General features: G+C 34.9%; 1 protein-coding gene across 1 annotated transcript; it reads left to right on the top strand.

Annotated features, from left to right (window-relative positions):
* Positions 1-1,463: 1,463 nt before the first annotated feature.
* Positions 1,464-9,980, top strand: LOC105110201 (AT-rich interactive domain-containing protein 4-like). Its single transcript, XM_011005159.1, has 15 exons — positions 1,464-2,160; positions 2,278-2,469; positions 2,633-2,686; positions 2,936-3,024; positions 3,446-3,719; positions 3,819-3,875; positions 4,458-4,489; positions 4,746-4,881; positions 5,013-5,186; positions 5,456-6,016; positions 6,613-6,750; positions 6,832-6,930; positions 8,657-8,757; positions 8,857-8,947; positions 9,342-9,980. Exons 1-15 carry the CDS (start codon positions 2,014-2,016, stop codon positions 9,435-9,437), a joined length of 2,241 nt encoding a protein of 746 aa, XP_011003461.1. The 5' UTR covers positions 1,464-2,013; the 3' UTR covers positions 9,438-9,980.
* The last annotated feature ends 255 nt before the right edge of the window (positions 9,981-10,235 follow it).

The raw sequence follows: 10,235 nt of genomic DNA, 5'->3' as shown, positions 1-10,235 counted from the left end.
AATAAAACATAAATATAAGCATTTAAAAGCAAAATAATTAATAACAATATTATACAAGTTGATTCAAGAGTAACTCAATTATTCCTATGCCTCCCCCGGTATTTGTGAATATCCACAAACTTATTTATAAAATTATCAAAAATTTATTTTGAAGGTAAAATTTATTATTGCATGATTTGTATGATGATATATTTTGAATCATTAGAACTAAGAATTATAGTGTCTTTATGAATTATTAATATTGTCAAAATCATGTTAGGCTTTAATGGTCATTAATTTTAGGACCCGTAAGATTAATTAAGATATGCGCAAACTAGCCCGAATACTAATATTAATCTAAAATAAATAAAAAAAATCATGTTAGGCATTGATTTATCTACTTTATATTTATTTTTTTAAATTTGATTTAAGTAAAATGTTAAAATTTTCATTGAAATATTTGTAGAATTCTTTTTCTTGACATTCTAATGAAAAGATTAATTTGGTCGAAATTATTTTTTTAAATAAATATATATTTTATGAATTTTTTTTAAAAACTATTTAATAGAAAGTTAATATGAGACAAGCCTATTTATATATTCTTTAAAATATCTATATTTTATATCATTTTAAATAAATACAATGGTCCTTGTGATATTTTTTTTTATTTTTGTAAAAAGAAAAATAATTTCTAAATTAAAAGTAAAATAATCATAAATGAGTTCTTTGAAGAAAATTATCTGACAGCCAGTACATTAAAAAATGGTTTTTTTGGGGTAATGACACCCATGTGGCAAAACTGATTCCCTCCGTCGTTGAGACATTCCCTTTCCCCTCAAGCCCAAGTTCTATATTTAGCCATCCAATCAATAACATGATCCATCCTTTTAACCAGCTATCTGTATGGATTACTCATCTTTCACACCAACAAACATTATAAATCATCATGGTCATGATTAATGATGAAGATAGCAGGGTTTATGTGATCATCTCCAAATCCAAGACAAGGAGAAAAAGAAAGGAAAACCAACACAACAAAAACAAAAGCAATTACATTAACACGTTAGAACTAATCTTCTGTTCCCTGGAGACCCAAGACAAGAACTAATCTAAATTGAGCACAAAAGCAAAAGCAATACTACCTCCATACATGCTCAGGAGGGAAAAAAAGAAGTTGATACATAAATGTTTAATGTTTGTTCCCTGGAGTATATGTCTTTCAGAACACGTAAACAAGTTAAATGCTTGGTGGTTCTTTTAATATACGAGGATCTTGTGGGCAAAAAGTCGTATACACAACACACATTGTTTTTTTAATGATTTGGAAAAGTTATCCAATCAAATGTTAAACAAAATAAACAAACCACCCATTTATTTCTTTTTTAGACATTTTCTTCCTGCTAGTTTTTGTTTTGACTTGATTTGCTTTTGCTTTTGAAAAATGAAAAAATGTAAAGGTAAATAAAAAGATTTTGATTGAATTTTAATGAAAACATTTCCTATTTCCTATTCTAATTTATTTATTGGGATTGATTTTTATTTATTTATTTATTCTTCGTTGGTTCGGTGCGTGAGGCGGCCAAAGAAGAGATTTTTAATTATAGAAAGGAAAAAAAAGATGTCCCTTCGTGAGAGATTATTTCTCTAATATAGTATCACAACTCCAATCCAGAGTTCCTTTTTGTTGTTCGATTATCTTCCTCTGCTGGGTTCTCTCTTTTTTCCTTCTAATTCCTCAGTTTTGCTATCTGTTTTGCTCGGTTTCTTGTCTTTCTCATCTGGGTTGCTGAGTTTCAATTTGGAGTGTTTTTAGGTTTGGTTTTGAGCGTTTCACACGAGAATTTGGGGCTTTTTGGTGATTTGCTAAGTTGGGATCCATAGATTTGTAGCAAAGTTTAGGGTTTTGCTCTTTGATTGGATTGTGTAGAGGTTTCTAGGTTTAAGGAGGCATTGCGTAATTGCTCCTGCTCTAGGGGAAAGCGATTTAGTTGTCGATTTTTTCAAACATATATTGAGGGGTCTTGGCATGTATGCATGATGTTTCATGCTCAAGGTCCTTTAAGGAATCATTGTACTCTCCTTGCTGTTCTTTGTGGTAAAAGTGGTGAGCAGAAACTGCCTCTCTCTGATGATAAACCCAGATACCCTTTACCGGAACTTGCATCTACTGGGCGGCTTCAGGTATGTTTTAAAATTTTTGGGCTATAAATCAGCGTTTCTGGTTATGGGTTTTCTGAGTTTTAGTTCAATTTTATGTGTGAAGATTTGATGTTTGTTACTGTTTTTGTTTGAATGCAGGTTCAGGTACTGAATAATCCGAGCACTGATGAGTTTCGGCAAGTGCTGCAGTCTCTGGAGGCCAGCATTGTGTATTTTCAAGGTGAGCAGGTTGAAGATAGAGAAGAAATTGGATCTCTAAGATGGGCAGATGTTGATTTGTCCACTCCAGAATCCTTATGTGGATTATTTGGTTCCACGTTGCCTCCCACGGTGAGTGATGGTCATCAAGATGTTATTATACTTTTTGCTTCTTGCTTATAATGTCAGTGACATGAACTCCATTGTCGATCTTCCAGTCCTGTCACATATAAATGTGCAGCTTGCAACATTAATCATAGCATTTCACTGAATCTACCTTCAAACGTATGTACAGGTTTATTTAGAGATCCCCAATGGTGAAAAGATGGCCGAGGCGCTTCACTCCAAGGTTATATTAATTGTCAATAGTTCTGTATTTCTTTTTCTTGTTTTAAGTTATTGATATTATTGTTTCTTTGGGGAAAGATGTATGCTGATTTTTTTTTTGATGGAGTTACTGGTTAAGCTAATTATAAATATTTAAAGAGATGGTGCATGGAATTTGAAGACCTGTATATATGTATATGCATGTATGTATCTATTGTTTGTCTGATCTCTTCTCATGAATTATTGTTGAACCAGTGTTTTCATGTGGCAGGGAGTTCCATATGTTATATATTGGAAAAGTGCCTTTTCATGTTATGCTGCTTCTCACTTTCGGCAAGCATTGTTGTCAGTGGTTCAAAGGTATGCTTGTCTTCTTTTACATCAAGATTATCATGGTACAGTCACCTTTTCTAACATGTGTTGTTCTTTTAGTTCCATCTTTATCCTTAATTGTTTTGATGCTCTATCTAACATGTGGTCTGGTAGTTATTGCTTATGGATCCAAGTTTTGAAGCAGTGACAAATTGGTAATTGTGGAAGTATTTGTTTGGGTGCAAATTATTTTCCCATGATGAGATTGTGGACCAGATGTTGAGCTTCACATGTTGAAAACATGCTTGGCTGGTGTTGACCAGATGTTGAGCTTTACATATTTTGACAATTTGTTTGTCTGGACTAATTATCCCTGACAGAGTAGTGGAATGTGCTTTTCTTTATTTTGTGAAAATAGTAAATAAATGAATATTTCATATCCTCTTTTGTGTTCTCTTGTGCATTGCAGTTCTTGCAGCCATACATGTGATGCATTCCAACTTGCTCATGCATCTTTTAGACTCTACTGTGTACAGAACAACAATACCCGAGCTTCCAATAGCCAAAAAGTTGGTGGTAAACCCGGACCGCGGTTACTTGGGGATCCTCCGAAGTTTGATATTTCTCTCCCTGAGGCAGATGATCAGGGTGAAGAGGGCTCTTCTGGGGCTCTTCCTGCTATAAAAATATATGATGATGATGTGACCATGAGGTTTCTTGTTTGTGGACTGACAGGCACATTGGTATGTTTTGATTTACATATTTCTGAGTATTTATTCACTTGTTGCTTGGTTGAATAAATCATGGTAGCATTCACTGGTTACAATCTTCACTCTCTTCAGGATGCATGTGCGCTGGGATCTTTGGAGGATGGGCTCAATGCTCTCCTGAACATTGAAGTGAGTTCAGTGCTGGCTTTTGTATTTATTTCTCGAGTTCCTCAGTTTCTAGTTAGTAAGCATCTCTTTGGTCTACATTATTAAACCACGAAGATGCCAAGGATATTACATGTGATATCATTATTCCCATTTTTTTCTCTCTCCAGATAAATGCATCTTTTACTTGTCATCAGAACAATCTTAGATATTCATGGAATTTTCATATCTAAATTTATGAGACATGATAAATACCATACTTCTTCACCCAGTCCAAATAGAATTGAAATGTCAAAATCACTAAATTAGAAGTATTAAATGTTTTAGGTTTTAGCTGAGATTTATGTCACCTTTATGAGGGCAAGTATATTGGTTGGTTATCCATTCTATTGTTGAGTATGAAAGTGTAACAAGATTCATTGCAATCTATGTTTTTTAATCAGTTATCTCTTAAATGCTATATGTTATACAGGAAATATGCTTTTATATTTTCTATTTATACTTAAATGCTATCACTAATTTATATTTCTTCATTTGAGTTATCTCTTCTATTTTGTATTAAGCAACTTCCTATTTATTTATTATTTTGCAACGGTGTGCATTCAGATTCGTGGGAGTAAACTTCATAATCGCACAAGGTATGAATTTTTCCTAGTTGCTTGTTTCTTTGCCCTTTTATTTTATATTGCTACTGACATACTAGACTTATGAATTTACATATTCATGCATAAACATGTGGACACATGTGCCATTTTAAGCTTAATGTGACATTAATTGTGACTTATTCTAAATTATTGTTGCGATCAACATAGTGCACCTTCTATGTTATTAAATGTCTTTTAGTCTCACGGCTTTCTGTTTCTATTAGCTCACAAATCTCACTATCATTTGCAGTGCTCCTCCTCCCCCCCTTCAGGCAGGGACATTTTCTCGTGGTGTAGTGACAATGCGATGTGATTTATCAACCTGTAGTTCTGCTCACATATCACTACTAGTGTCTGGCAGTGCACAAAATTGTTTTAATGATCAGGTAAAGATAAAATTTCTTCTCTGCAAGGGTTGATAGTGTGCTTGCTTGTATGGTCTCTCTGAAGTTCTTATACTCACCCGATAACTTGTGGTCCTTTCTTTTTTTGGTTGGGTGCTGTTGCCTCGCCTCAGCTTTTAGAGAATCATATTAAAAGTGAGCTTATTGAGAACAGTCAGCTAGTCCATGCATTGACTAGCTTTGAGGAAAGCAAATCACCTTCATCTGAGCCACGAAAGTCTGCATCCATAGCCTGTGGGGCAAGTGTTTTTGAAGTTTCCATGAAGGTTCCTACTTGGGCATCACAGGTAACATTGTCTCACAGCCTTCCTATCTGTTCCTATCTTTGAAAAAAAAAAGTCAAATTTCTGATGTAGATAATTCATCTGATGGATGAAGAAAAGAAGTTGCATTAATACATTCCTTGGATAAGTGATTAAGCTGTTGCTTAGAGTAACTGATGGATAGCTGTTTGGTTACAGTTACCTCCACAAATTTTTGTTCAAGTCTTTTGGTGAGGTACACTGATCAAGCAATATGAGTTCTTATAGCCTTGTCTCATGGAATGCCATTGCAGGTTTTGCGGCAGCTGGCCCCAGATGTAACCTACCGCAGCTTAGTCATGCTAGGAATTGCTAGCATTCAAGGACTGTCAGTTGCTTCTTTTGAAAAAGATGATGCTGATCGCCTCCTTTTCTTCTGTACAAAGCAGAGCAAAGATCCCCATCCACACAACCCTGTTCTCACTAGGCATCCTAGCTGGTTGATTCCTCCTGCCCCTTGTCGAAAAAGATCTGAGCCTTCCCGAGAAACTAAACCCTTGACTTTTGGCTGTGGAGGTGAAAATGGAGGGAATTTTAAACAGAAGTTGTATGTTGCTGCAATGAGGCCAATACCTCACACTCGTCGTCATAAAATGCAACCATTTTCTGGATTTTTGGAGGCAGAAAGATATGATGGAGAACAAACAAAACCAAGCTTGCCGCCTCCACCAAAGCATAGTGTTGTTGGGCCTGCACCTGTCACGCATCGAAAATCATTGTCAAACTCTTATCAGGCTCAGCAGATTATTTCTCTAAATCCACTGCCTTTGAAGAAACATGGTTGTGGCAGATCTCCAATACATGCTTGCCCTGAGGTAGATGTCATTTTTTAATTCACAAATTCTGTTTTTTTTTTTTTTTTTTTGTTTTCTTTGCTTACAATGCTTTTATGAATTTTATATGCTTAGGAATGGTTTCATTTTTATCTTAATTTGTAGATTGCTTATCCAGTCATTTGTTTCTTGAGATTGTAACTTAGACATCCATGCAGGATTTGATGTGTAATATGTTTTGATGTTATGTGTTTTTAAGTGTTGTACCTCAGAGATATGGATGGTCCTGGGATTTTGATGCGTGGCTAGTTTAAGTACTGTCAATAGCCTGGTGTGTAATTTCTTTTTTTTTTTTTTTTTTGAACAGAACTTCTATGATGTTTGGTGACTAGCCAAGCAGTCACTGACCATCTTTCTGTGCTATTAAATTTACTCCATTAAACAAGTTTGTTACGATACTTGAAAGTTTCTGCTTCATATGTACAAACTATTCTGATAATCCAATGCAACACATTTATCATCTTGGATCTGAGAGTTAGATTTCCTATAATCCTATTATATCTTGTGGTTTATATGCAGATTTTTGATATCATAATCATTTTTTAAACATCTTTCTGCTTTGTTTTATTTTCTGGCAGGAGGAATTCTTGAGGGATGTAATGCAGTTCTTGATTCTTCGTGGTCATTCTCGTCTTGTTCCTCAAGGTGGACTGGCTGAATTTCCTGATGCTATTCTCAATGCAAAACGCCTTGACCTGTTTAACTTGTATAGAGAGGTGAGCCTTTTTATATGCTACATTATGATTCAAATCTGCAAAGGTTGTAGTGCTGAAAGCTGAGAAATACTGGGTTCTCAGGTGGTTTCAAGAGGAGGTTTTCATGTTGGGAATGGAATCAACTGGAAAGGACAAGTTTTCTCAAAGATGCGCAATCATACATTGACTAATAGAATGACTGTAAGTTTTCCAACTTCTAATTCTTCTTATTTTTTTTTGTGGTTTTTACAATGTTGTCAAGAGGTGCTGAGGCACTTGCCTAGGTGCTCCAGGCAAGGTGAGGCCCCAGTACCTTTATTAGCCTTAGGCATTGGATTGCAATGAAGCACCGCCTAGGCGAGCGCCTTTTGAGTGGGTGCGAGGCATTAAGGCTAGTGCTTGCTTGAAGTTCTTTTTTTTGATGGATTTTTCCTTTTTTTTTTTAACTGTTTTATGTTTTGACCTATTTTTCTCCTTTTTTTTTAACTGATTTGTGTTTTGTCCTATTTGTCCTTTTTTTTAATTGATATTTAATTTTTCTTTTTAATCTATTTGGCTATTTGCTACTGTAAATTTTCTTATTTTTTTAAAGGGTGAAAAATATAACTTTATATGACCATGTTATGGTATTTTATATTTTCTAATGATCTAATCTTAATTGGGAAGATGTATATATTAAATTTTTATAATATAATATAATATTACATTTTTTTTTTTAATTTATAGCATATCGCCTTGGTTCATTTGGGCAAGTGCCTAGTGCCTTGGGCATTTTACAAGCTTGGCTCTTTTTAAGCCCCTTTCACCTTTGACAACACTGGGTTTTTGAGATGTCTTATGTTGGTTGAGTGCTTTAAAGTTGGCCACAATATTGGTGAGGTGGACCTGAATTGCGTATGCTGTGACTATGCTAAAAAGTTACAGCTAAGCAGTGCAGAACCACCTTTTTCTGTTGAACTTTGGAACCTTTGGGATGTATGTATCCATCTCTAATATATGGTGCCTTTTGGTGTTATTTGCTGTAGATTTTAACATAATTTAATTGTTTATTAAATGTTTTCTGTTTGATATTTCAATTTTGTTACATTTTCTTGTTTGTTTAGCTAACATCTTGATTCTGGTAACATGCTCTGTCGCTTTGCCCCCAAGCTTTGTTCATGCTGCCTTGTAATTTATTTTCTTCAATAACTACATTTACATGCCGTTGTACTAAAAGATCAGTAGTGAGTCTGTCTGATATTATTCCATTTTTTAAAGTAGAAGTATTTCATTCTTGATAAATAAATAAAATCATTTCTGCTCCCTTCTATTTACGTGCATTTTCTGCACTAGTTTCTTTTTTCCTGTGTTTTAAATTTTTGCTAGACATTCTTGTCTGATGTGATCTTATTAGCTCCCTTGTTCATTATCGTTTGCTTCTCCAATTGTAAAACTTTGCCTTGCCCATATTTGTTTTAGCCTTTTGCTCCAATAAACTGAGTATATTCATTATAACTGGTATGCTAGTCAAAATGGTACTTAAATTTAGATGACTAGTAAGCAAAGCTGAGTTTATGAAGCAGAGGGTCAACAATGCTGGGCTATATAGACTTCATTATTTTGGTACCTACTGAGTCATCTTTTATTATGAAATCTCTGTGTGTATATAGTTTATAGGTATGAAAGTAACATATACATCCTTCACATCATATTTCCTCTTGTGGATGACCAAATCAGAATGCCTGTAATACTGATGGGAATGGGCTTTCACCACATAATTTATAGTAAATGAACTTCAGCTGAAAGTTCTTCTGGTGGTTCCATAAATTTATTCTGTGCATGATCATTTTTTGCTTTCTATGTCTCATGATTTCTGCTTTGTACAGTGTTGAACTGCTTATTGTGTACAAGTTGGAGTAACTTCCTGTTTTTGCTCCATGCTTAATAGGGTGTTGGCAATACACTGAAAAGGCACTATGAGACTTACCTTTTGGAATATGAATTGGCCCATGATGATGTAGATGGAGAATGTTGCTTGTTGTGTCACAGGTCTCTCTCTCTCTCACTCACCCTCTCCCTGCATGCATGTGTGCTTGCATTAGCACTTGAAAATACGATGTACTGACACTAGAGTTATCATATTCACAGTAGTGCAGCTGGTGATTGGGTTAATTGTGGAATATGTGGCGAGTGGGCTCACTTCGGCTGTGATAGGAGGCAGGGACTCGGTGCCTTCAAGGTATGCAATTGATCAAGCTTCTTTGATGATTAGAATTGTTGCTTGAAATTAAGTGTTCCAAATCTATTTGATGATTAGAATTGTGCTTGAAATTAAGTGTTTCAAATATATTACTTGAAGCAAATAGAAGTTGTTGATTGAAACTAAGGCTATGATTGAACTTGGGACCTGGTCTTGTTGTAAAAGATATATATCTTTTACTTATGTAACATAGGTCATCATCGGTTGAAAGAACGAACTGGCAGTCTTAAAAAAAGAATTGAGCATCCATTGTTTAGATTGATTGATCGAAAAGCTTCAGGACTGTTATTTTTATTTGTTTTTGTTCACATGAAATGCAAATTGTCGAACAGATATTAAATTTTTCTTGATGGTTTTTGGTGGTGAATGGCAGGACTATGCCAAGACAGACGGGCTGGAATATATTTGTCCTCACTGCAGCATCGCAAATTTCAAGAAAAAATCCCAGAAAAATGCAAATGGATATTAGCAAGCTGGCCTGAATTCCCAGTATCTCTTTCTTCTTTTTCGGTGGTTTCTTCTCCCTCAACATAAATGCATGAGATAAAAGAGTAGGAGGAATGTAATTATAGTAGTGTTATCTAGCCCATTGTTGTTTCCATACAAGATTAAGCCATCAAGAAGCCAACCCAATTTTCCCCCACGCTTGTCACGTGCTCTGGAAAGGCCAATAAACTAGTTGCAGAGTATACGTCTCTTCTTTCTATTTTTAGCTGAAATTTAATTTGAGCAGGTAGTTCTGTTGAATATTTGAATTTAAACGCTACAAAGACCTTCTCTTTGGGCCGTTCCTTCTAAACTTTGCGAACTGTAATGGGGATCCGCCCGGCCATCAATCATCCTGCAGAGTCATAAAGCGCTCGGCGTGGAATCCCGATCAACTCCTGACTTCATACTTAGCCGTTTTGTTTATTAGGGTAATGCGCCTATGTTTTAATCTTGCAGCCTGTAGGCATTGTTTAATATTAGTAATCTATTTTTTTTACGAGGTATTTTATCGGGATTTGGACAATGAATACCTTTTAATTTAGATTTGATGTATCTTGTTAATAAGTAAGATACTAAATATTTTTAATGCCCTAAAATTCCCTTTTATTTCTACTTTGGATGGATGAAACATCCACTAAACGAAAGGGTTGTTGAGGGACGAGTGTTTCCCTACACGTTTGGGGGAACACTATAGATTCAGTGTTTTCCCTTCTATTTTTTTGATTTGATTCTTTTTTTTTTGTTAGTTTTTTGGTTATTGTTTTTTTTTCTTTTTAAT

Source organism: Populus euphratica, unplaced genomic scaffold, assembly GCF_000495115.2.
Source record: "Populus euphratica unplaced genomic scaffold, PopEup_1.0 scaffold498.1, whole genome shotgun sequence".
Lineage (NCBI taxonomy): Eukaryota > Viridiplantae > Streptophyta > Magnoliopsida > Malpighiales > Salicaceae > Populus > Populus euphratica.
Note: the sequence above shows the minus strand (reverse complement) of the source record. Positions and strands in the feature narration are given on the sequence as shown.